At 39.6% G+C, this 27,517-nt stretch overlaps 2 protein-coding genes across 2 annotated transcripts; both read left to right on the top strand.

Moving 5' to 3' along the window:
• The first annotated feature begins 23 nt into the window (after positions 1-23).
• MTERF3 (mitochondrial transcription termination factor 3) lies at positions 24-19,241 on the top strand. The gene is made up of 8 exons (XM_032468180.1): positions 24-288; positions 2,778-3,126; positions 4,406-4,558; positions 9,281-9,470; positions 13,196-13,343; positions 13,719-13,790; positions 15,566-15,727; positions 18,955-19,241. The coding sequence occupies exons 2-8, from the start codon at positions 2,793-2,795 to the stop codon at positions 19,147-19,149; spliced, it is 1,254 nt and encodes a 417-aa protein (XP_032324071.1). The 5' UTR covers positions 24-288; positions 2,778-2,792; the 3' UTR covers positions 19,150-19,241.
• A 2,732-nt stretch (positions 19,242-21,973) lies between these two features.
• Positions 21,974-26,794, top strand: LOC102511190 (cytochrome b-c1 complex subunit 7). The gene is made up of 4 exons (XM_006191968.3): positions 21,974-22,060; positions 24,693-24,764; positions 25,293-25,459; positions 26,137-26,794. The coding sequence occupies exons 1-4, from the start codon at positions 22,042-22,044 to the stop codon at positions 26,212-26,214; spliced, it is 336 nt and encodes a 111-aa protein (XP_006192030.2). The 5' UTR covers positions 21,974-22,041; the 3' UTR covers positions 26,215-26,794.
• Positions 26,795-27,517: the final 723 nt, after the last annotated feature.

Consider the following 27,517-nt stretch of genomic DNA (forward strand, 5'->3'; position numbering starts at 1 on the left):
TCACGGTGGCTTTAGATTCCTAGTGGAAGAGCCTTGAGGGGAGCGGCTCGCAGGAGAAGGGAAACTGTGGCCCTGGCCGGCTCTGTCCCCGCACGCCGCCCGCTCCCCCCCCGCGCAGCCTCGCAGATAGTCTCGCCCACTCCCGCCGCAGCCCACGTGGGCGAGGGAGCGCGGCGGCGCCGGCGAGCAGGCGACCAGCGGGTGAGCTGCGCTGCCGGGCGGTACGCGCTGCCTGGCTGGGCGAGTGGCCATCGCGAGAAAGACCACGAGGCACAGGCCTCGCCACAGGTAATTCGGGGGCCGCCGGAGCGCGAGGGGCAGCCGCCCGGCTGGGTTCGGATCCGGCCCCATCCCGATCTAGGCCGCGCCCCGGGGCCTCTAGGCCTTCGTGGCCCAATCGAGGGTGACTAATTTTGTTTTGTATTTTTCCTTGGCTTATGAAAAGAAGACGCAACTATGCCTGTTTATTAGCGCTCTTTGCGGAGGACGCAGAAGGAGGTCCAGTGTGTTAACGGGCTTCCTCCGGAAGTTCGGTGTGGGAACTGAAAAAGGAACTTGTTAAAATGGCCTCGGGAGGGCGTCAGGCAGCCGATGAGAGGCCCTTTATTGCGAAATCATTCCCCCCACCCACCTTTCATCTTCTGATTTCGTTCATTAGCCTTGCGGAGGTCGAAATCTTGAACCCTCACCAAGGAAAATTTAAGTGCCAATTACTACTCCTGACTAAGTACTAAGGCGCACAGTTGCGAACTAGTATATGGTATATTAATGAACTTCAGAATTATTTAAGGCTTTTTTCCTTAATTTTAACCTTGGTGAAAGAGTCGTGTTAGAGGACTTACCACGATGTAGGGCTTTTATACACATCCGTAACCGCTTTTGAATACTCTGTAGGCAAATGAGTTAACCGTAGTTGCAACTGATTCATTTCCGTCCAATAACCACTGAAACAGTGCAAGGCCCTGGGCTAGTGGGGAGTAGTCCCTGGGAGGGTGGATACAGAGATGAGACCCAGCCCTGCTCTCGTGAACGAATAATTAAGCAATTGTTAAGAAGTATACACAGCAAAGAAATGATATAGAAAAGATAAAAGCAGAAGGATAAACATTAGTTGTTTGCATAAAGATCTTTTAATGAGTATTGTTACAATTCAAAAGTTAATCTTCCTAATGTGGGAGGAGTTTTCATTTGAACCTAGCTCTAGCGGCTTCAGAGTGAATTTGGGATTTCAGGAGTTTTCTTTGAAATAGCACAAAATACGTAGACCTTGAAGTCAAAACTTTGATAGGGATCTACGCTGATAGGGATCTTAAGAATTATTGTATTGTACCCATAAACTTTTTAAAGACTCATTTAGAGAATGGTTATTGAAACCCCTATCATGGACTAGTCATTGTGCTAGACCACCATGAGAAACAGTCTTATGGTCAAGTAAGTCTTCTGTCTTCCAATTAAATGCTCTTCCAACATTGCTGTGCAAAGAAGGAATGTTGTAGGATTGAGGAAAAACGCAACAGGTTTGGAGACTCATTTCCTACTAACAAAAATATCCACCCCCCAAGGCTATTGTGAATACTTTTTTCCTTTCTAAAATCATTTAAGAATGACAGTGAGACATTTCACTTTTATAAATACCTTTCAGGAGACTTCCTAAGCTGCAAATCTCTAAGAGGAGGTTAGACCCTCAAGTATTTATATTTATTTGGTCTATTTCAGAGCATAAAGCAAACTGAATTTCAGGATAGAAATCAAAAAGTTGTAAGCAACAATTAACTCAGAATTCATTTATGTTTGGTTGTAATCAGTAATGATGATGATGGCTAACATTTTTTGGGCATTTTCCATATGCTGGACTCTACGCTGTACTTTATGTGGATTATCTTATTTAATGTAAAATACTATGCATCAGATTTACCCTTGAATTAATCAGGCTAAATATAAAAGTCCTTCATATTCCTGGACTTTAAAGCAATGACAGCCTTTCCTGATGAAAAATCCTTCTAAAAACAACTGCTTTTCCAGTCAAAATATGTATGTATTTATTGCTGGATGCTTATATATTTCTGTCTGTTCATTTTGCTTGTCAGTTTTGACTTTTTTTTTTTTTTGGAAGGCTTTTTTTTTTCTTTTTTCCTACAGAGAAACAAAATTTGGCAAAACTCGTTCAATTCCCTTTTGAGAAACAGCTTTATCTGTGAAATAGTCCGTAATGCTCAACCCTGAGGATGAAGCAAGAAGCAGCCTTCTAGATAGCGATATTTTGATGATTCATTTAAGACTAAGTAGAATTCTGCTTGTTTTTATTTTGTGACCAATGTACATACATAAAATATGTTTGAATAATTCAGTGTTATTGTTTTGATCAGCAGTCTGCTTCTTACACGTCCTTTAAACAAAATTTCAAGAGCACTTAATGGCATCACCTTGTCTTTAAATATTAAATTAACAGGTTCAGCTGTAATTTGAACATTTATAGATTTTTGTTTTAAATAGTTTTTCTCACACCATTGATTTTGCTTTCGGTTTTTAACTTGTACAGCGTATCTTTATTTTTCCAGTTCAGAGGTTCCTGTATTTTGGTTTGTTACTGAAACTTCCTTGTTTTGGGGTTTTCCTGTGCTTGAAAACATCTGACTGCTTTAGTCATCTAATTCGTTAAGCACCTTTTAATTAGAAAAAAACAATCTCCAGTTTATCTTTTTGCTGTTTGAATACTGTTTTAAACACTTACATAAAGTAAGTTTCTCTTTTTTGATGGTTACATATTTCTTTTGTAGGCTACTTTAAGAAAAATGGCCCTGTCAGCCCAACAGATACCCAGGTGGTTCAGCTCAGTTAAACTGAGTAGCTTCATTACTGCTACCCAACTCAGAAAACGTTTTCAGAGACCAGGAAAAACATTGTCGCATCGCTTTTTTGCTCAACCTCAGCTGTCCTCTGACGATTGCTTTCTCCGGTGTGGTTTTAAGACTTATAAGACTTCCTCCTTATGGAATCGTTCCCAGACTACCAGCTCAAATAGTCAAGAGATTAGTTCTGTCCAAAGCACTCTGCTTCCTGCCGTGAATGCGCGGTCACAGAAGACACAGAAGATACCCAGCTTTGACTCTGAGCCGTCTGAGGAAGGTAATTCTGAACTTTCAGAAAATTCCCCTTTACCCCGCTTTGGTAGTTTGAGCAAGCTGCCTGTTTATATTTTGTTAGCCCATTTCAAGTCATACTTTGTGCCAGGAAAGAAAAAGAACAATGCCATTTCTATTCATTTGTTTCTGTTGTGCCTCTAGTTTACTAAGAAAAAGTTTATAGACGAATACGTGTATGATTATTTTAAGCTATATGAATAACATTTGCTTTCTGAATTTCTTATTAGATTCTTTAAAAAATTTTTTTTCTTGTGGTAATTAGGTTTATTAGGGTCTAATTACCCTATTCTTTGTACCTAATTAGGGTATAATTGTACCCAGCTTAAAGTCATCCTTTTGGGGGGATACGGTTTTATGAATTTTGACATAATGCATTTAGTTGTGTAACAGCCATGAAACCAACAAATAGAACAAAGTGAACAAGCAGAACACTGCAAAAGTCTGCTCCCTCCTAAATGCTTCCTATTCTAGGAATATTCCTATGCAAGGACTGTTTCACTGCAAATGAGATAACATTAGGTTAAGTAGAATATGAAAGCAAGCCAGCTAGAGGGTAAGGGCAGGGTGGGGAGGCTGGGCATGAGAAATGAGAAAGGGTAGTGATTAGAGGCAAAAAACAGAACAAAAAAGTCACAGCCCTGATTCCTTAGCTCAAGGTAGGTTACAGTTCCCAGCATCTTTTTTTTACTGTGTTTGACTTTAAACTTCAGAATCAAGGATGTACTAAAGGAGGGTCACAACCTTAGCAAAGCATCACAAGTGGTAGAAACAGAACACTGCAGTCCTCTTACAGACATATTTGAGAATAACTTGGAGGAGAAGGGATTGGATCAACATGAAGACATTTCAGGATGTGATGACTTTAACCCACATAATTCAGGCCTGTAGAATGTGCTGTACTTTTGGCCAAATGAGCAAGCCATGGCAGACTCGATCTCTTTCTCAGAATGTACTTGAAGGTCAGTCGATCTTTCGCATTCATACCTGTTGATTAAAAGTGTCAGAAAGGAGAGGAATTTTGTACAGGACGTCCTTATGGAATAGAAACTTACCCACAAACAGTAGTTGATATCTCTAAATAGTCTTAACCTTACCTCTTAGAAGGTAGGCAATATAGGGACTTCTCAAATGTTGAACTCAGAAATGATGCCAAAGTTTAAAAAGAGGCAAACTAGGCAAAAGGCTGTCTTTATAGAAATAGCTTCAAGTGTCCAGACTGACAAGCTGACTTGCTTCTACTTGTCCACATCCTGGCTCCAAAGGACTGGACGATTTGCCTCCGCTGTCTCCACTGCAGCCAGTTTCTGAGGAGGAGGCTGTTCAGATTATTGCAGACCCTCCACTGCCCCCGTCCTCATTCACGCTTCGAGACTATGTGGATCATTCGGAGACTCTGCAGAAGTTAGTGCTCCTCGGTAAGTCTGAGCAACCCAGAAGTCCTTCTTTAGTGTACTCGGCACTTAGTTTTTCACCTTATTTTTTATATTAGCATTTTTAATCTCTACCAACGTACATACCCATGCATCAAAGTCAAATAGTGTGGAAAGGCATCTAGAGAAAAGCCGTCCTCCCACCTTCCTTCTTCCTGACCTTGTATCCGGATCCCCAGAGTATCTGCTTTTATAGCTCTTTCTGTTTGTGTTTAACCTCTAAATGTTTATGTCATTGTTGACAGTGCTGTTGCATGGTTCATCAGTTTTAGACATCAGTTAGTCTCTTCCACACACACACATACGTTTCCCCTAATTCTCTTTAATTCTCCCAACAGTTTTTAGATAAATCATTAGTCACTGATACTGTTATAATTCTAAGCATTGCTCTCTGCTCTTAGGGCGTGTACTATGATTGTTTCCGTTCCGCTGCAGTCTTTCATTTTCCCTGAGTTAATCATTGCTTTGTTTTTCATTTGATTAGTTTTCTCTTAAATTTTCCCACGCCTTCCAATGGCCACTCAGGACAGTTTTTCCTGCAGTCAGTCCTATCAGATGATTTTTCACTTGTCCCTACTACCCCCGACCTTCCTTCTGGAGCCCACTACCCTCCTGGTTTGGATGGTTTCTCTCTAGGCCTGCTCTGTAACTAGCTTAGCTTGTTGACCAGTAGGATGCGCCTAGATCTGGATGGTTGAAGGTAGCCAAGAGATATCAGTGCAAACTTTTATTAGTCCTTTTATTTTCAGTCTAGCGCCTTATTGCAACCTTCTGTTTTTCCCATTATCTCTGGATCTGGTGCTTTTATTTGATTTTTTCCAGATAAAGAACCTCCTTTGGGGAACTATGTTCAATATCTTATAATAACTTTTAATGAAAAAGAATATGAAAATGAATATATGTATGTATATGCATGACTGGGACATTGTGCTGTACACCAGAAATTGACACACTGTAACTGATGGTACTTCAATTAAAGGAAAAAAAAAAAAAAAGAACCTCCTTTGGGGGATTGAGGAATAGGACAGGTAAAGGATTATCTCTCAAATCCATCGCTTCTCTCATTTTTCAGTCACTGCCTTAGTTTAAGCCCTCATTTTTCAGTGAAAAATTAGGAGCTTCCTACCTTGATAGTCTTCTTTTCAGCAGCATTGCCCTGATAATCTCTCTGACGTCGGTGCTCTTTCTGAAATGCAGGCCTGATTGTGTCAGTGACCTGCTTGAAATCCTGCAAAGCGCTTCCTGGCCTGGCCCTTACTCACCTTTTTTTTTAGCTTCACTTGCTTGCCACTCCCCTCCTTTTTGTTGGCCAGGTCTGATAACTGGAGAACTTCACTCAAGTTCAGGTAACTTCCTGAGTGTCGTCTCTGACCCTCCGGGCAGAGTGACCCCCTTTTCTGGGCTCTTCGCATCACCCCCTGCTCACTTCAGTCCTGGCACTAGTAACACTGTTATGCTTATTTACTCGTCTGTCCCTGTGCAGGTTACTCAGATGTACAGGGAATGGCCTTTGTTCTCAAGAAGCTTCAAGTCTTCAGAAGCATCTAAATATACATATAGAAGAATAACTGAAATCCAAAAATGAGAGGTCAAGTGATAAATCCCACAAAAGAGATACAAATGAAGTGTTCCCGTGGGTTCAAAGACGAGAGAAAGGTGACATCTGCTTCAAGCAGGAAAGCCGGTCCCCTTCCTTTTGGAACGGCTTTCCCAGCCTGTGATCGGTGCTGCGGGTAATACAAGATAAACGTAAGACCCACTGTGGTCCCTGCCTTTAGATAATTCACAGTATGCTTGGAGCTTTGAAATACGCTTCAGCCATTCCCTCATCTGTCTGCTGATACTTCAATGGCATATCTTGGCAGTAACTTAAATGACAGCACCTTAGAGAAACCATGATTACATTGTCAAACAGTATTTTTATTTTTTATATTTTTGTTGAAAACCCATAGTCCTTCTTTATTTTATAACAAAATTGGAATTAAATTACAAGGATCCATGTGACCCCAACTTTTGTCAATCATTTCATGATTTTTGAGGCTCTGGCTCCTTTCCTTGGCATGGTGGCCCAGCCTGAAAAAAGTATAAACTTTGTTGTTTGTCCAAAAGCATTTTTGAGGACCCAGCTATCCTGGCTCTTCTCTGCTTCTCAGATCTGCTTTCTGCCTTTCTGTCTGTCCTGTATCCCAGGAGGCTAACCTCTGCACGGGGGCTCCTTGCCAGCTGGCCTCTGAGCAGCGTCAGCCAGTGGGAGGCACTCGCAGGGGGAGAGGGAGGGCAGGTGGGAATATTTCCCCCATCCCCTCCCTGCTCTGGGTCATGTAATCACCGCACTCCATGACAACAGCTCCCACTGGGCAGCCCTTTCTTAATCGCTTCCAGCTCCCTCTTGGTTCGGGTAATACTTTTTTCTCCCTGTCTCTTTAGCGCTAGGGATGCCCTTGTTTGCTCCCTAGACTCTGCTCACACCACTGTACAGAGTTCCTTCATTAAAGTTCTTTTCACTTGAACTTAGTAGGGCAACTTCTGTTGCCCGTCAGACCCCGATTGATACACTAAATGTGTGTATCCATGGCTGAATACAGTGGTCATTTTAGTTACTAAACTGATGGGCTAAAGCCAGCTTAGAACGTGGTCATCTAGAGTTAGAATCATGTATTACTCATTTTTTATATTCCCGGAAGTGCCTGTTCCGTAGGAGGCATTCAGTGACTATTTTTTCAAGTTAATGAAATCGTGAGTAAGCCCAAGTGATTTGTGCTGACAGCAGTGTGCTCTCCTGGTGAGATTCTGCTCTCCTGTTGCTGTTAAAAAGCAGCTTTTCAGGATTTCTGTTTCAGCACAGTCAGGGTGTGACAGCTCATGCTGAGCAAGGCACTTCAGCACATGTCAGCTGTAATGTTTAGTTACACTTGAGGTCTGAACCCTTTATGTTATTTTTAAAGCATCCCTTCCCACATTTATCACAGATTTTTGGAACTAGTTTCTATCTTACTTATCCATCCATCCATCCATCCATCCAATAATTTGATTTTTCTATTAATATTTTTAAATTACAAAAGAATTACATCCAGTTGCTAAAAGTGCACCTGTAATGCTAAAAGTGCACCTATTACAGGAGGAAGAACTCTTACCTTATCTACATCTCCAGTTCGACTTTCCAAAGGTAACTACTGTCACCAATTTGTCGAGTAGCTCTTCCCATCTTTTTCTATGCAAATATATGTATGTTACAGAAAGCCATACAGCGGGTCTTATATTTTTATGTAGTCAAACTTAATATTATTTTTAAAATTCTGTGTTTTCTTCTAGTAGCTTCTAAGTTAGTATACATTTAGATTCTTAATGTATCTGAAGTTAATTTTTGTATCAGATATAGAAGGAACTCTTAATTATTTGTCAAATATATAGCTAGAGGTCCCATTATATTGTAATGAAGTCTGTCTTTTCCCCCATTGATTTAAAATGTCATTATTATTGTATACTAGGTTTTTTTGTTCATCCTGGATCTGTTTTGAGGGTGTGTGCTTGTGTAATCTATTTTTCTGTTCATGATCATCTCATATCAATACCTGTTTAATATCAAGAAACTTGGGTTTGGAATTATATTTGCATCTAATAATACATAGAATTTTACAATTTATTTTTCTGGTTTAGACACCATTTTAAAAAGTGTTTTTATTTCATTGCTTTTATATTTAAGACTGTAAAGTTGCATTTAGGAATCCGTTTGAGTTATTTTTTAACCTAAAGAAATATTTTTAAGGATATAAAATTTAAGTCTAAGTAAAAGTTTTAGATTGTCTTTGAATGTTTATTTTAAAGATAAAGAACAGGCCTTTCCTATTCATGTTTAATTTTTTTTTAACGAGAGAATAAAATGCTCAGTTTTAATGAGAATTTGGAATCAAAGGTTACTCTGATTCCCTGCCTAATTAATGTGGACATCTAATTATATCCATGACCAAAGAATACTTTAAAATAACAACTTGCTTTCTCCCCCTTCATCCTTCCTCTCCTGTCCCTTGTCTCATTTACTTAGATTACTTAAGATTATGAGGATATGTGAAGGTTAAGGTGGGGCACTTTCTGCTTTGCTGTGTATTTCAGGGCAGAGCTACATATGTTTACCTGTTTCATGCAGACATTTCTTTTGCTCCTTTGAGGTACTTGTCTTTATGCTAAAAACCTGGAGAATGTAATGAGTAAGACATAGGGTCACTTTTATTCCCCCTTGAAGGGGATCATAAACAAATTTTTTAAATAATACTTATAACTAAAGAAGTGATAAACTCCAAAGAAAGTAACAGTTTATTCATAGGGTTTGTTACCCTGCAGAGCTACCAGTTAAGAAGTTACCGTGGAGATCATTAGGGGTTTATAAGAAACCTGCAAACAATATTCAAGAAACTGTAGGTAAAAATGATGATTCTAGGTCAGCATGAATTGGTTTGGGTGGAAGTTTAGCCCCAAATTTACTGTTTCCCTCTATACACGGCTTTGAAATAAATTCTGCATTTTTATTTTAATTTGTTTTTATTTCTGCAACCAATTTAGTTTTAAAATATTTAGAAGCTTCTGTTGACCTGTCTCAGGTCTCCTTTGGATAGGTTGTTGATCTCCATCACTGACTTCTTATGTTTCTATCTATGCAGTTTAATGACTCAGCTAAGGTTATCTTTAAGTAGTGTTTGTAATTTATTGCAGGAGTGGATTTATCCAAGATAGAAAAACATCCGGATGCCGCCAACCTCCTTCTGAGACTGGACTTTGAAAAGGACATTAAGCAAATACTCCTGTTTCTTAAAGATTTGGGTATAGAGGATAACCAACTAGGAACATTCTTCACTAAAAACTACGCTATTTTCTCTGAAGATCTTGAAAATCTTAAGACCAGGTATGGCTTTTAGAATGATTTTCACATAACCCAAGAAGTGGTTATGAAAGGAAGTATATGTGTAAGTTAGTTTTTAAGTCTCAGTGGCACCAGGATCTACTGACATGATGAATGTGTATACTGTTTTTTTTGTTGTGGACGTTCTTTGATCAGAATTAAGTATGTGGGTCAGTTCTTTTGTTCAACTACCCAATATTTTTATGTTTTCAGCTTATTGCTAAGTTAATACTTAACTGTTTCTCTTTGGAAACTTGAATAATTTTTTTTTAATCTATTAACAAATGGCTAAATTATCTGAGGTCACACTTAAAGTTATGAGAGCCTGAGCTTTTCTATTGTTTTTTCTGGCCAATTTTCAATGGTTGACATTTGACATTCTTTGGCAAGTTATTGTATAATTTGCTTAATCATTTCCGTCAGTTGGCTATTTTGGTTTTTCCTTTTTTTTCTTCCTTAAATAACATTTCTATAAATATCTTTGTACTTCTCTCTGTGAGAACTGATTCAGTGAGATAGTATTGATCTGTGAGGTAGGAATCCTTCTAGGCATTGGGAACACCACAGAGTAAGACAGAGTCCTTGTCTTTAAGTTCACATCTTGGATTTATCATCATCTCCACCTCTCACCTAAATCAGGTCTTCCCAGATTCCCTGAGTGAGAGCACTGTTCACCCTGTTGCGCAAATCAGAAACACTGGTATGAACTTGACTTCTCTTTTGTCATCCACGTCTAATACCTTACCGAGGCCTGTTGGTTCTATTTTTCTGTCTCTCAAATCAGTCAGTGCATTTCTCGTAATCTTCACTTTGAACACCTAACCTCAGGTCCCCATCATTTCACATGAAAAATACTACAACGGTGTCCTAACTAGTCTGCAGACTCTTCTCACACTGATTTCAGGGAGCTTTGCAGTTCCTTGAACCATCAGGGTCTAATGCCTTATCTCTGAATTAGGGAAAAATAGAACAAAAAAACTGCATTCCTTACATTGAATAATTTGAGCCCATATTATATACGAAGGCACTTAGCTAGTCCTGAACCATGTAAGACAGACACACTCTCTCCCTTCACGGGACTGACAGTCTGGTGTGACTTAGACCGGCTGTTACAGCACACGGGAGAGAAAGAGTGATTCTAGGAGACAGGCTGACATATCTAGCTCTGCTCCTCCTGGCTGCCTGGAACACTAATTCTCTCCCCATTCAAGACCCAACTTGCCCTTTTGCTCAAGGTTTATTCAAGGGAAGAGTACACACCAGGAAGTGGAGATCACTGGGAGCCATTTCAGAGGCTGCCAGTGCACCATTATTATTTATATCACCATTTTACAGGAAGGGCACAGAGACGTTAAATAATTTGCCTAAGATAACCCAGCTAGTGTAAGTGGCAGAGCTGGGATTCAAATCACTTGGTCTAATTCCAGAGTCCTGGCTACTACACCATACTGTCTCCCTACTTTTAATTCTATGCAGGAAATATAAGGTTAAAAGGAGCTTAAGTTACTTTCTCAAGATTGCACGTGCTGCTAACAGTTAAGGTATATTTTCACGTCGATAGTATAGACTAATGGTTCCCAAACCTGGCTGACTGACAAAGCAAACTGTGGAGCATTTAAAAAAATTACTGGGAATTTTTTAATAGGTAATTTATCCACATGCACTCAAAAGGATATATAATGAAAAATAAGCTACTGGAAGAGGCAAGGGTATGATAACCTTTACTGAACTTAGCTTCTGGCTCTGTTATGTACGGCAGTCTTATTTTCTAGAATTTCTATAATACTGATTTCATACGCTTGTTTTCTTTTCAATAAAGAGAATTTGAAATGTACAAATGAGTAATCTGCATTTAAATTATCAGAAATTTTTTTTTGGCTGGGCCTTAAAACTTAATATTTTAGTGGAAAAGTTATCACAACATGAACAACAGTTTCAATAACGTTTTAATCAGATACTGATCTTCGATGCAACCAAAGGAAAAAAAATTGGTGATCCTCCTTCCCACCTGCTTATTCCTGACCCTTGTCAGCCTTGCAAGACCCATCTCTGGAGGCAGCTACGATTATCAAGTTTTTTCCTCAACTTGCTAAGAACTGTTCTGTCATACACAAGCATGTGTGTGTATCTGTGTACACACATACACAAGAACACACATATACAGTTGGTAGCATTTACACACACTATTCTGCACCCAACCATAACTACATGTTGGAGATAGGTTTTTGTTGGCTTTTCTTATTCTTAACCCGACTATGGGTCTGTCTAGTCCCCTCCTGGTAAAGATGGGGGTGATTTCTGGTCTTTCCTATCACAGAGATGCTGCAGTGACTCCCCCGGTATGTACATCATTTCACACATATTGGTGTGTATCTGTAGGATGTATTTTTAAAAGTAGAATTACTAGGTCATTGATGGGGTGTGTGCATGTATACTTTTAATAGATATTGACAAATTGTCCTTCGTGTAGGTTAGTTGTAGTTTACATTCCCACCAACAGTGTACAGAAGTGCCAGGTTCCCTGTTATCCTCACTAATCCAGTCTCATCAAACTTTATGAGTTCAATGCATTTTATAGATAAGAACAGTGCCTCTTTTTTGCTTTGGAAATGACGTTTGGCCCATCAGATATTTGGAGGATCTTTTCATATGTCAAACTTGTGTTTATATTTCCTTTTCTATATGTCCTTTGCCATTTTTAATGGGCTTTTTTTTTTGGTAAGCAGTCTTTTATATATTAACAAAATTAGTTCTTTCTCTGTGACACGTTGTAAGTATTTTTCCCAGCTTGTCACTTGTCTGACTTCGTTGATGGTGGGTTTTTTGTTTTTGTTTTGCCTTGCATTTAAAATTTTTATGTAATTAAAATTTATCAATCTTTTCTCTCATCACCTCTAAGGGACTGGCTTAAAGGAGTAATGTTATTGAGTATAAAATATAAGTTCTGATATGTGGTATAAAAATATGGGTATTAGAAATAGGCATGCATGAGTTTAAATTTCAGCTTTGTAATTAATTAGCTGCTGGTCTGAGACAAGTTATTTCCGAATCTCTGTTTCTTCAGGTGCAATGTGGGGCATTTACCTCGTCACACAGGGTTTTTTTTGTTTGTTTTTGTGTTTGTTTTCCTGGTGAGAATTAAACAAGATCATGTCCTGGAATTTTAGGCATTTAAGTAAACTGCCTTTTGTATATTTATAGATTTTTTTTTTAAATAAATAATGTAATTTTATAGTCAGACTCTCTATATTTTACTACCTTACTTTGGTTCCCAGAAACTTATCAGGAAAGTTCTCAGTTGTTAACAAAATACATATTGAAAGATTCTAGTAACAATTGTTTATGAAAATACATTCTCAGTAAATGTACTGAAATAAAAAATTCCTCTTTTCAGTGTTAGCCATTCTTGACGGACTTTCTTCATAAAAAGAGTTCTGAATCTCTTCTCTTCTTAATTTGTGTGTTTTCTACTCTTAGCAAAGAAAGAAAGAAATTCTTAAACAGAAGCTATTTCGTTTTTTTTCTACCAACTAATAAAATGTCAGGTTCACTGAAAAGGGAATCTGTCAGTCGATGTTAGAAACACTGTCTGTGTCTGCGTGTACGTGGAAGCCCTTCTAGAGCTGGTGAATGCTTGTTTTCTTCTCACCATTTTGGGGCCCTTATTATTGAAGTCGCGTGACACTAAATATTTCTCTTATGTGCACGTATTCTGTTTGTTTCTCTAGAGTGGCTTATCTACAGTCAAAAAATTTCAGTAAGGCAGACATTGCACAGATGGTCAGAAATGCACCATTTTTGCTGAGTTTTTCAGTGGAAAGACTGGATAACAGATTGGGATTTTTTCAGAAGGAACTTGAACTTAGTGTGAAGAAGGTAAAGAAAAGGGGAGAATTTGTATGTTTCCACATCAACTACATTTAGTAACTGCTAAATCTGTTTCTAACCGATACCTGTCCCATATGAATTCTATAAATGCCTAGTATTTTCTGTACAAAAATGAGTTACCTTGCTAGGGTAATCATATAGCTGTGTTGTTTTATAATAATTCCATAAAATTAGTTCCTTAAGTTTTATTCTCAGCACTAATTTTTTCCTCAAACAGTGTTAAGTTTATGTATTTCTGGGCTTAGCATTTCTCTGCTGGGTCATATTTTACATTTTAGTTTTGTATTCCTAGTAATGCTTTGTTTTTTTCCAAACCAGTTGAATATGCAAATGTATTAATAATAGATTGTTTTATAACTGTAGACTAGAGATCTGGTAATTCGTCTCCCAAGGCTCCTCACTGGAAGTCTGGAGCCTGTGAAGGAAAATATGAAGGTAGGACACCTGTAAGTTTTTTCTTGTTTGTTTCTTGTATAGTCAGTTTACAATGTTGTGTCAAGTTCCAGCGTAGAGCACAATTTTTCAGTTATACATGAACATACATATATTCATTGTTGCATACTCTTCACAGTGAGCTACCACAAGATCTTGTATATATTTCCCTGTGCTATACAGTATAATCTTGTTTATCTATTCTATATATACCTGTCAGTGTCTACAAATTTCGAACTCCCAGTCTGTCCCTTCCCACTCCCTTCCCCCTGGCAACCACAAGTTTGTATTCTATGTCTATGAGTCTGTTTCTGTTTTGTATTTATGTTCTTTTTTTTTTTTTTTAGATTCCACATATGAGCAATCTCATATGGTATTTTTCTTTCTCTTTCTGGCTTACTTCACTTAGAATGACATTCTCCAGGGACATCCATGTTGCTGTAAATGGCATTATGTTGTCATTTTTATGGCTGAATAGTATTCCATTGTATAAATATACCACATCTTTATCCAGTCATCTGTTGATGGACATTTAGGCTGTTTCCACGTCTTGGCTATTTAAATAGTGATGCTATGAACATTGGGGTGCAGGTGTCTTTTTGAAGTAGGGTTCCTTCTGGATATATGCCCAGATGCCTGTAAGTTTTTGAGAAATCCATTTCTTTAAGTGTTTAAGTCCTCTGAAGAGGATAGATTTGCTACCATCACCTTAAAGAAAACTAGATTGTAAAAGAAGTTACTTCTAAAAAGACGGACAAGGAAATGATACAATAAATATCTAGCAAGCAGTTGATTTTAGTTTCTGATATTTTCACATGTTGAGCCGGTGTGGCATGAATAAGTGGCCTTGCAGACACTGATCCCCGTAATCCTCGAGTAGCAGGTTGGGTGTCTGCTCCCTTTGCCCAGTGTGAGGGTCTGTGTCTTTGTCACCTCGGGGGAACATGAGCTGTGGAGCCTGGAGCCAAAAGGCTTCTTTGAAGAGAGTAGTGGCCAGTGTGTTGCTCTCAGAACCTGTGCCACCTGCCAGCTCTGGTTCTGTCACAGAACATCCCAGACCTTCTTCACTGTCCTCCCTCCATGAGGACAGTATAGAACCAAGGGCAGCTGGCATGTTAGCATACGAAGCTGTAGTGGTATTTGGAATTATATAAAGCCTATTTTCTGAGGTGCTTCAAGTGTCTCATACTCAGCTGTTGAAGAATTTTATTGAGTACCTGCTCATGCTCTGGGCTGGGGAGATAGTCCCTGCTCTGTGGTGCTTACAGCTCAGCGAGGGGTTGCATGCATGGTGGCCAGAACAGTGGGCTGGTGAGGGGCTCAGGAGACTGACTACACACAAGAGGACCTAACCCACATTTAGGTGATCTCGAATTTTGACATGTAGTTTTTCCAGATGACATGTATATGAGGGTGCTTGGAAGCAGAGGCTCAGGAAGCACTTTGAAAATCTTACTGCCCGCCTGTGTGGTGTGGAGCCCACACAGACAGCCTGACCAGGCCCCTTTGTCCACCGTTATTCTGTCTCGTAATTATGATAGCTCCTTGGTGATCTTCATGATGATCATCAGGCTGTGAGTAGCTCACTCTCAGGAGAGGGGTTTAAAGTTCAGGTTACCCCAGAAGCAGGAAGCCATGAACCCTTAAGGGCATTGGCATAGCCGTCTCCAGATTTTAACATCCTAATTTTAAATTTTGAAAGAATCAATGTGTCCTCTGGCATATTACCAAAATAACTATTTCTGTCGGTGATTCATAGCAACTCTGTTTTCTTTTAGGTTTATCGACTTGAACTAGGTTTTAAACATAATGAAATTCAACATATGATCACCAAAATCCCAAAGATGTTAACTGCAAATAAAAGGAAACTTACCGAGACTTTTGACTACGTGCACAACGTGATGCGCGTTCCCCACCATATCATTGTGAAGTTCCCACAGGTAAGGAGCGTGTGGCTCTCTGTTCCATAAGCACTGTCATCGCCCTTAGCACACAGTGCTGTCCACTTGTGAAAACCCCTTGCTGTTTGTGAAGGAATTGGACCAAATGCAGTATAGTTCTGAGAGTTGCATTAAGATCTTTTTTTTCCCCCATCTTTTGATCAAGAACACGTCTAGCAGATGTAGTCGAGGGACCACCTGTGAACAGTCTACAACTTCTAGGGCACACATGTACATCTTGGGAGGACATATAAGTGACGAATCTATTTCCCTGTGGTTTGCACCTATTCCTGGTTCTACCTGTTGGAATCTAACTTATTCTCTCTTACGCTTTTCTCCATTTAGGTTTGAAATACGCCACTGCTCTTAAAGGTTCTTTCAATTTGAAGTGTACTTTTTTATTCACAATCTATCTAAATCCATTAGTTAACAAGCCATATTGTAATGATCTATCAAAGCATAGAACACTTCTAGTTAGCCATCACGCCAAAGCCATAATTACATTTTCTAAAGTAATTAGACTTTACTGTTCTTTACCGAGTGGATGACATTATCTGCTTGTTCACAAGAATGTTAACTCTTTGTAAGCAGAGATCTTGTCTGATTTATATACTGCTGAATTCCCAGACTCTGAAACTATACCGGGCCGATTAGTAGGTACTGGATAGATATTTGTTGAACAGATGAATGATTGAATCTCATAAAAGTCATCCTTCTTCCCTGTGTGGCATGTGAATAGACACTCAGTGAGTATTCACTGGATAAATGAAAGATTGGATTTCATCAACAGTAATCCCTCTACTCCATTTGGTACATGTGTTCCTGATGTAAAGGTGGGCAAAGAAATATGACTTTAATATAACTCTCCGAACTGGACTGCGCTCAGTACAATTCCCCTTCACAAACAGCAGTGTTTATTTATCTATCATGCTTCACTATGAATGGGTCCTTAATAGAGAATTTTTCCGTTTTATCATATGTATTCATTATAAAAAGTGTTAGAAGCCTGGTGGTGCAAATTTGGCTTATGGAAGCACTGTAAAGTAAATCATCTTCAACTAAAAAGCAATAACAATTTGTTTTCCACTGGGTTGGTTGATAACTCAGTGACTGTAGAGCATGATAGAAAAGATCTGAGGATTAAAAAAAAAATCAATGAGTCATGTGTTCTTGTGGAACCTGTATTCTAGTGTGGAAGACAAGTTCTTAAAATGTAATCACTTTCCATAATGTTAGCATCTTAACCAGATATCTTACAGAGCTATTGATTTAATTTAGGAGAGGTAGGAAAATCACAGAAATAGTAATAGCCATTGATTGCTTATTTACTATGTGCCAGCTCTGTCTTTACTGCTTTACTTAAATTCATTTCATCCTCACAACAAGCAGATGTGGTGGGTACTATTATTATCCCTATTTTTACAAATGAAGAAATTAAGCATAAAGAGATTCAGTAAGTTGTCCAAGGTTACCCAGGTAACAGGGGCCAGAGCTGGGATTAGAACCCTGGCAGTCAGTTTGAAAACGCACATGCTTACCTAGGATATACTGCCACTCTAAGAAGATGACAGCTGAGCTGTCAGTAGAATGAGTGGAGTCTCAAAAATGGACAGAGACTTTCCAAGGAGAGGGAACTATAAACTTGACTAGATGCATCAAAATCAGTTGTTTGAAAAAACAGGTTTTAGGCCCCCCACATCCTAGCTCTGGGAAGTCCAATTGTAGAACAACTGTGGCTTCCATAGCAGGAGGATTCTCAGACTCCTAGGGGTCTGGGTAGTATTGTAAAAAAAAAAAAAAAAAAAAAAAAATTAGTAGAAAAATACATTAATTGACAGCAGGACCATGAGGGAACTGATACCGACTTTAAATTTTTGGCTGGTGCTTTAAAAATTTAGTGTTGTGAAACAGCTTTCTCATGCAAAAACAGTTTAACAGTTCTGGTTGGTAGTTATTTTTACGATTAATTAAAAACAGGGAAACAATTTTAACTTAATAAGTATGGTTGATTTACTCATTTCAAAGCAGTGGCGGTAATTAACATGAGGGAGTCACTAGTGCAGGAAAGAGGCTATATTCTGCTTCCTCTAAGACCTTGTTTCTCCTCTTCGCCTGCGGGCTTCTGCGAAGGCAGAGCTGGAGTCCAGTTAGGATGAGAAGGGATCAGTAATTCTCCACTTAGAGAGTTTTTTTTTGTTTGTTTGTCTGTTTGTTTTTGCTTATTTGCTGAGAATTGAATGGATCATTAATAGGATGAAACTTTTCTGACATTGCATAGTGGTCCCTGGTGGTCAGCAGCGAGAGTGAGAGAGAGAGAGTGCGAGAGAGGGAGGGAGGGAGAGGTTGGGGGAGGGGAGAGAGAATCCAAGCCTTTCCAAGTGATCTGTTAATTAGTTTGTTTCCACTTGAACATAATGACTCCTGGAGGTTATGTGCCATGTGGAGCATCCCCAGTGTATCTGAATACAGCCAAGAGAAGAACCTGAGACGGAACACTGAACGTGGTTCATTGGTCCTGGCCCCGAGCCTCACAGATGTGTCTTCAGCTTGGGGCTCTGTTTTAAGTCTGGCCACATCTCCCAGGTCTCCCTCCTTTCTTGCATCTGGCTGTCAGGACTTAGCCCGCTTCTGATTCCTTTTTCAAGTTATTGCCCTCATTCCACTCCCTCAGGAGTTTTAACCCCAAGGCGGGTAAGCCGCTCCCCTGAGGTCCAGGTACATTTCATTTTGATACCAATCAGAGGGAGCACCAGGAATTAAAAAAGAAAGAAAGAAGGGAAAAATAGGGGAGCGTCACAGATTACGAAATCTTACACAATCTTTGATGCCGTAAACCTTGATCTCTAACTTTGGGTCTCAAACTTGGCAAGCATGAGACTCCCTTGGTGGACTTGTGGGCCCCACTCTCAAAGTCTCTGGATAAGAAGGTTTGGGGTGGAGCCTGAGAATTTGCTTTCTTAACAGCTTCTCCCATCTCCCTGGATTAGTCTGGTCTTTGCCTGTAATGTAGCCCTTTATTATTTTATAACTTGTTGTTTGTTAAGTTTTGAGTCCCTTTTTAATCATAATTTCTTAGCAGAAGCCAAAGGGTTTAAACCCTCTAGCATACTTAATGGAGCATGTGGTCAAAACTTTGTACTTGCTAGCCTATTAAAATTTTTAGCCAAATAAACAGTTCATTTTTCAGTGCATAATGTTTTTTTTTTTAACTTTTTTTTTTTCCCTAGGTATTTAATACAAGGTTGTTCAAAGTCAAAGAAAGGCATTTGTTTCTTACCTATTTAGGAAGAGCACAGTATGATCCAGCAAAACCTAACTACATCTCTTTGGACAAATTGGTATCTATGCCTGATGAAATATTTTGTGAAGAGATGGCCAAGGCCTCAGTACAGGACTTTGAAAAATTCTTAAAAACTCTTTAGTTTTTGATGAATGTTAAAATGTAATAATGTAAATGAATGTATATATGAATAAATTAATATATTTTAAAATAAATGCCTTAAGCCTCAATTGATACTGGAAACAATTTCTTGTTATTGTAAATTTGGGTACACTTTTGGTGGATGTTTCTTACAAGTTCCTGGTAGCGTAATTCACCTTTGACTCAACGATTTCCTTCCTTGGGAAAGAGAACTAAAGTTACAGCAAGCTTAGAGAAAGAGAGTCATTGTACTGGAGGCTGGTGTATTGCCCCTCTGGTGAAGATGAGAACAGTAAGGATTATCCTCTTTATTTTCAAGGTCTTTTAAAGTGGTTTCATCACAAGACAGCTCTATTTTCTTTGAACTGTTAGGAGCTTCTGTAGCATAAAGTATTACCTACGTAATATACTACTCACTTAGATAATGCTACAAAACACAGTCGATTTTGGATTAGCTACACTGTTACGTTCCTGAGCACAGATATTCATAGTTGGCCACAGTTGGCTGCTAAGAATAAGGAAAGGACAAGGGATAGGGACGACAGTAGTTTGTAGGTAAGGCAGTGAGACCAGGTAAAAGGCCATAACAAACCTTTGACTTACTACCAGTGTGTAAAGATTTATAGCATGAATTGATACTTTTTTTTTCCATTTACCATTTAGACATATAATTCTGAGCAAGTGATTTAACCTCTGAGTCTGATTCTTTATTTGTAAAATGAGGCATCATGACTTCGGTTACCTGCCTTGGGGTCACAAGATTGAGTAGACTTAATACTGGTGGCCCCCAAGGAACCAACACCTGGTATTTGCACTCGTGTTGTAGTCCCCTCCCACACTGACTCTGGGCTGGTGCACTCTGGTTCATGGGACACTTGCACATCTGTGCTTATCCTCTTGGAACCTTGAGTCAGGATTTTTCTTGGCCCAAGCATCACAGGACCATCCCTAGCTTTAATGGGGGCAGAGAAGTGCAATCCTGCCATATGCCTGGAGGAAAACCAAAAATAATTTTTGAATCAATACTAATGATTATCAGCAAACATCCAGGCTCTCTAGACTTAACACCTGTAGGAGCTGGATTTTGCGGCAGTCTTGGGTATCTAATCCCTCAGCAAGGTCTTCCTTCTCACTGTCTTCACCCAGGAACCAGCAAACTGAAACTTGAAGGGTGAAAAGGAAGGGAGAAGAGTTTACGGAGTACTTCCTGTGGCAATATGCCAACTTACAAGTGTATTGCATTTCTTCATATCTCAGACTTGACTTTGGCTGGTGTAGTCTGGGAGCAGCCATTCATCACTTCTTAGTACTATGTGTGGCACTGAGTAACTTGAGAAATTGGGGGGGGGGGCACAGAGAAGGGAGAAGGCAACAGAATTTTAGAACTGGATTGTGACTAAGATCATCAGATCTTTTGAATTTACAATTATATGGAATTCCGTACTGTCCTAGGTCTCAGGATGGAAGAAAAAGACATTGGTGGGTAGTTGCTATGGACTGAATTGTCCCTCCACCTCCAAATTCACATGTTGAAACCCTAACCCCCAATGTAATGCTATTTGGCTAGGGCCTTTGGGAGATAATTTAGGTTTAGATGAAGTCAAAAGGTTGAGACTTTCATGATATTAGTGTCCTTATAAGGGACAAAAAAGAGCGTGCTCTCTCCCTGCCATATGAGGACATAGTAAGAAGACAGCCCTCTACAAGCCACATGAAAAGAGCTCTCAACTGAAACTGACCATGCTGGTATCTTGATCTCATGCTTCTAACCTCCACAACCGTGAGGTAATCAATTTCAGGTTTTTAAGCTACCCAGCTCTATGGTATTTTGTCATGGCAGCCTGAGCTGACCAAGACAGTAGTGCTGATAGAAGTTCATCAGTAACTGAGTGAGCCATCAGTCATCCTAACTCCAATTGTTTTCAGTCCCTAGGTATTTACCCCCCACCCAACTTTCAAATCTCTAATATATCTGGAGCTTATTTTAGTGAAAGGGGTAGAGAGAGGGTCGGACTTGCCCCCTTTCCACCCTGCCCCATGCCTACTAATTAACCAATTATTTTGTTCTGCATCCTTTAGTAATAATTTTTCTCCCTCGACAATTTGTGATACGGCTGCCCCCAGTTTTTCGTACCTTAGATTTAACATGTTGGGACTGAGACCTTAAAAGTGTACTTGCTTTTATCTTAAAATTACATTCCAATTCTGCTACTGTATATTAGATTTAATAGTAAACTTTTTTTTCCTCAACTAACCACTAAAATACTTGATGTAGAACTTCACCTAGAGAAATTGAAGGTCATAGAGGGTTGGTGTCTCCGGGATTAGCGGTGTAGCATAGTGGCCCTAGAATTAAGGAGTGCCAAAGTTTAATCTGAGTCCTTCAGATTCTGGAAGATGAATCTGAATTTCTCCTAGCTTATGTGCCCTTGGACAATTTATGCAACCTTTCTGAACCTCGGTTTCCTTTTCTCTACAGTGGTATAATCATAGTAGCATTCATTTTACAGATTCGTAATTAAATGAAAATATGCCCACAAAACGCTTAGCGTGTTGTTTGGCACAAAGGGCACAATAAATACTGCCGAACTCTCAGAGCTCGTCAATAACAGAACACAAGGCCTAAAGACCTGACGTCCTAATTCCTTGCCTAGTATCTTTCCCATTATGTCACAAGGAATGCGTCTTGCAACTGAGCGGGATTCCAAGCCCACCGGATTAGTACAGCCCTGACGGACAGGCGCGCTCGGCAGGTGCCGAACGTCGGCCGCCAGAACTGCGCCTGCGCGAGCGTCCCCCTTCGCCCCGCGACGTGACGTGAAGCGCCTGCGCTCTGCGCCCTGCGCGTCCTCTAGGACTTACCCAGCAGGCAACGCTTCTGTCTTGGGTCAAAATGGCGGGCAGGCCTGCCGGTAAGTGAGCGGCGTCCCGGTCGGCGGGCATCGCCGCGCTCAACCATTTATTCTGGCAGCAACTTGCTCCTCTTCCTCTGCTTTTTCTAAGTGGCCAGGTTTGCGGCGTAAGGGAAGGCGGCGGCTCCGGCCGGCCTAAAGGACGTCCTGGCCCCACGTCCTTGCTGTCTCCTGGCCGGGCTCCCCCGGAGGGTTGGGATGAGACCTGCGGGTGGTGAAGGTGCCCGCGGTGGCTCCCACAGCCCTGGCGTTCGGGCAGCGCGTGCTGCGCAGTCCTTCCCCTCGGCCTTAGAATTCTGAGTTCAAGGGCATCAGGAGACGGTTAGTGGCTGACCCAACCCAAGTGAACTGAGTGCTCGCTGTGAGCCAAGCGCTGTCATGTGCGTTGTCAGTTCGATGCATTTTCCTGCCCGCGCGACAAGGACGGTATTAGTTTCCCTTTTACGCTGATAAGATAACTGAGGCAAAGTGACCGGAAGAAATAGGATTGGAAACCTCACTCCATCCCTCGCGCTTCTCCTACTGGGAATTAGAGCAAGGGTTACGGCAAAGCTTCAGGTTAACCTTGGCTGATCTGGAACGTCAGCTTGATCTGTGCATTTGGAGAAATTTGTATTCATTGTAGGCATTAGAACAAACGTATTTGTCATGGAATAGGATGCAGAAATTGCCGGAATATTTAAAACAACGTGAACATCAAATACGGTTTTCCGAATTTTTTTTTTTTTGCCAATCCCTGCCCTCTGGCGGTATAAATTGAAATAGCTTTTTTAAAACGTTGGTCCCTTTTCTCTCTGCCCGCAGAGCAATTGTGAAGCTATCAGGAAACGTCAGCTTGCCAGAAAAATTCGTTAACCTAAATGACATTGAGCCTTTTGTGGGTGGGAGAAACATTTAAGAAAACATTATTTCATTAACTTGACAAATATTGACGGCATTCTGCTTCTGTGCTGTGTTTGGAAAGCAGATAGGCCTGGCCTCAACCCTAACTGCCTCTAATCTCGGGTGGGATAACTGAGTAAGCCTTATTCCTCTTCTGCAACGACAGACGAGTTGTAAATAACCCGAGCTAATGAGGGTAAAGCAAATAGGATAGTGCCTGATGCACAGTAAGTTCAGTGAATGTTAATCATCACCATCACTGATAAATATGTTTACAAATAAGTTGTCTCCTGCAAGTATGTTTATAGATTGTTCGACTGTTTAGTTATTTTTCTAAAAGCAGTGTTACACATGGTGCTTAATTTCCAGGGAGATTTACCAAAGCCCTGTAATCTGTGATGTGCTAAAGAGCAGGGGACGAGGAGGGATTGGAGTAAAAGGAAAATTTGCTTTCCTTCCTTGGTAAGGGGCTAGACCTAAGACAAAGTTTTAAGGGAAATTTGAACTTGGCATACCTCCCCTTCTATACCATAGCTCTTCTATAAACATCAGGCACTATGATGTTGCCCTTAGTACCTACCGGGTAACCCATTAGGCTCAGTCCTGTTCCCCAAAGAGTTTTAACGGTACATATTTCTCCTTGTTCATTCCCTTGGTGTAAAGTTAGCTGCTTGGGAGAAGGAAAATGGGCTTCTTTTACTAGTCCATATTGATATTAAATGACAAAATCCTAGAAATACATGTATTTCTAAAGAGAGTAACCAAGTGAAATAAAGGTAATGTAGAATAAAAATTTGGGGGGTGGGATTAGGGGTCATTTAGACCTACCTGCATATTATGAAATCTCACCTGTTCATAAAACTCCAACTCCCTTGAAAAGTTTAGTTTTTCCTGTAATCTATTTCTGAAACAACAAATGATGGAGAAGTTCCTAGTTTCTTTTCCACCCACCCCTTCAATTTAGATGATAGCGGAGGGACATAAAGGAATAGGGTGCTTGACTTTGAGAAGTGAGGGTGGCAGTACATTTGGCCTTCCGTGTCCCCAGTTCCACATTCGTGGATTAAGCCAACCTCCTGATCGAAAATCTTTGGGAAAAAAAATTCCAGAAAATTTGAAAAAGCAAAAACTTGAATTTGCTGCTCTTGGGCAACTATTTACCTAGCATTTACTTTGTATTTACAACTATTTACATTGTATTAAGTATTATAAGTAATGTAGAGATGATTTAAAGTATACTGGAATGAGGGAAGGGCATAGATCAAGTGGCAGAGCGAATGCTCAGCACCCAAGAGGTCACGGGTTCAATCCGCAGTACCTCCTCCAAGTGGAAATCAATGAAGAAGCCCAATTACCTCCCCCTCATAACACAAACAATACAAGCTAAAGTATACTGGAAGATGTGCTTAGGTTATATGCAGATACTTCACTATTTTACGTAAGGGACTTGAGCATCTCAGATTTTGGTATCTGAGGAGGGTCCTGGAATTAATATCCAGTGGACATCGAGGGACTGTAATTGTACCTATGATCTTTTGTATATTTGATGTTTCAGTTTACCCTTTTTCCCCATGACTTACTGCCTGATTTTTTACCTGCAGTCACTTTTGTTCATAGATAAAGTAAGCAATTTTTATCTACAGTATATACAGTATATCCTTTTAAAAGAAACTCCTTCCTGTGTTTGTGTTCTCTGATTGCTTCCACACGATAAGTGAATTGTTAGCAGCTAACAATGTGACAATATCAGTTGCAGCATCAAGCCGGTGGCTGGACGGTATTCGAAAATGGTATTACAGTGCTGCCGGGTTTAATAAGCTGGGTGAGTATCTGTGTTTTCTTCTGTTTTTCAAGTGTTAAAAATGTCTGACGTCGTTGCAATTATTTGATGCCTGAACTTTTTTTTAGAACTGTGTACTTGGCCATGAATGTCATCTTGTGTAATTGAAGCCTGATGGAAGCATCACTGAATGTTACTGATTTCCTTAGTACACTATCCTTTTAAGATTCTTTAATACCTTGATGTCAGAATTAAAGTATAAGAAAGTAGGGATGTGGTTTATTGATACGTATTTAAAAACAAGGTAGACATTTTAACTTTTTAAAATTACTGTAGATAAAATTGGTAAAAGTAGATTTTAAAAGGCTCATATTGTTTCCATAGTACCATTTAAGAAATAACCCATTACTGTATATGAAGTGCACTGAGTTTCCATCAGTACTTAACTGTTTATTTTTCACCCAAGTTAATGACTTAAGTTATAACTCATAAAAATGTTTCACTCATTTTTTAAAAAATTCCCTAATTTGAAATGAATATTTAGTCTAACTCTCTTGTTTTCTATCATAGGCTTAATGCGAGATGATACAATATATGAGAATGACGATGTAAAAGAGGCCATAAGAAGGCTTCCTGAGCACCTTTATAACGAGAGGGTGTTTCGCATTAAGAGAGCACTGGACCTGTCCATGAGGCAGCAGATCTTGCCTAAAGAGCAGTGGACGAAATATGAGGAGGTAGAAGAAGAGCTTTTATGTATCTGATAATGTTGGCCGTTAAGGATTGAGCATTAGAAACAGAAGCACATTCATTTGTATAGTACTTTAGTGTTCTTAAAGTTGTGTCAAACAAATCATATCCTTATGACAGTCTGGTGAGGTTAGTAGAGCAAATGTTAGCTCCGTATTTCAGACATAAACACACTGAGACGTAGAGGTAATGTGACTTCCCATATCGCTAAGCGGGTCTCTGATACAGAGATCAGGACTGGAATGCAGGTCTTCTGCCTCCCAGGTGGTGGTCTCCCTCTGCAGTCTGCTTTCTGCTCAGATAAAAAAAAAATGGTGGTGCTCATGGGATCAGCCCGTTGAGCGGCCTTCTGGCTCCCAGAAGGACTCTGAAGCAAACTCTCACCCTTGGAGCTGCGTTGAAATCAGGCCAAACCTTTAGGCTCTCATTCCTTTTTCTTCTCCGACAGACTTTCCTCTAATAACCTGTCAAGGCAGCTTGTGACAATATCTTTGTGAGTTTTTACATTTTAGGAAAGCAGACAGTTTTTAGTCTGCTTGAAAATATATTTTCTTAAGTTGGAAATTAATTTTGATGGATTTCTTCTGTTTAAGACTTAATGAGTATTTGCAATATATGAGTATGTGATGGTGGCATATAATACATTTTTTAATTTATTCTTTAGGATAAATTCTACCTTGAACCATATCTGAAAGAGGTTATTCGGGAAAGAAAAGAGAAAGAAGAATGGGCAAAGAAATAATCATGTAGTTGAAATCTGCAGATGCCGCTGTCCTCAAAATATTTTTATGAAGTTGGTTAAACCTGAAATGTACAACTTAGAACTTTCTGGGCTATAAATGTATTACTTTAAATAAATATCTATTATAATTATTGTTGGAGTTTTGGAATTCTAAACCTTATTCCGAGTAACTACTGAATTTACATATCTGTGACAGTTCTTTCCAAACTTCTAAAATATTTTTCAGTTAGTGGTTAACTGCCTCCTGGAGCTCAGAGGAGCCACTTGAATCCTGTTTTCTTCACTGGTTGGATAACTTTTTAATTTACTGAAGTAAATCACATCCTTCCAAGTAGAACAGTCCCATTTGTATTGTCTTTGTAGGTTAGCAAGACACTTAGAAGGGCCTCCCTTACAGGGATGGATGGAGTAAGAAATCAGTGGCTGTTTGACCCGAAGCAAACTGCACAAGCAGACTGGCTCTCAGACTTTAAAAGTTACTCAGTGAAAGAGAGGACTCACCCCCTAGGTTGCCAGGATTGGAAGACAGCCTTTTCCAACCACTACTCTCCAAGTATAATTGATTTTACATCCTATCTTTAAAAAAAATTATGCAACCCCTGTATGCATCTGTATAAATTATATATATATATACATGCACCTGTATTAATATGTGTATTAGAAAACAAAAAATAGGCCTTAGAAAAATAAACAAAAATATGAAGACAAATCGTACTTTCTTCCCAGTGACTTTCCCACTTTGAAAGTGGTTGTTAAAAGTATATTTTTAAGAATTGGATACTAGTAATATTTAAAGGTCTAATTTTTAAATATAAATTAGAACCGTTCCAATAATGTCATCATTCCCACCCCTAAATTTTAAAATGCCTTCTTTGCTGGAAGTGTGGAACCACAGCGAGTAGGGAAGCAACTGTGTGGAGCCTGCAGACTACACGGTGTTCCACAAGCCACTGCTGTGTGTCGGGGGAATATCTGATTGGGGTCTTACCTTGAAGAACAAAACAACAGAGTGGAAAGCAAGTTTTGTGTGATAGAGCGTACCCCAGGGATTATTGCCAGTTCAGTTCCAGACCCCCAAAATAAAGAAAACATCAAAATGAAGTGGGTCATGAATATTTTGGTTTCCCAGTGCATGTAAAAGTTACGTTTATAACTGTGATCTATTAAGTGTGCAAAAGCATTATGTCCAAAAAAATAATGTATATAATTTTAAAATATTTTGTTGCTAAAAAACCCTAACCACCATCTAAGCCTTCAAGTTGCAGGTAACATCAAAGGTCACTTGTTATCATAGCAAATGACA

This window comes from Camelus ferus, chromosome 25, assembly GCF_009834535.1.
Source record: "Camelus ferus isolate YT-003-E chromosome 25, BCGSAC_Cfer_1.0, whole genome shotgun sequence".
Lineage (NCBI taxonomy): Eukaryota > Metazoa > Chordata > Mammalia > Artiodactyla > Camelidae > Camelus > Camelus ferus.

Coding starts and splice junctions, on each gene's coding strand:
- MTERF3 (XM_032468180.1), top strand. CDS start 2,793: ATGGCCCTGTCAGCCCAACAGATACCCAGGTGGTTCAGCTCAGTTAAA. Junction 9,471..13,195: donor CTTGAAAATCTTAAGACCAG/GTATGGCTTTTA, acceptor TTGTTTCTCTAG/AGTGGCTTATCTACAGTCAA. Junction 15,728..18,954: donor TCATTGTGAAGTTCCCACAG/GTAAGGAGCGTG, acceptor TTTTTTCCCTAG/GTATTTAATACAAGGTTGTT.
- LOC102511190 (XM_006191968.3), top strand. Junction 24,765..25,292: donor TGCCGGGTTTAATAAGCTGG/GTGAGTATCTGT, acceptor TTTCTATCATAG/GCTTAATGCGAGATGATACA. Junction 25,460..26,136: donor AGTGGACGAAATATGAGGAG/GTAGAAGAAGAG, acceptor TTTATTCTTTAG/GATAAATTCTACCTTGAACC.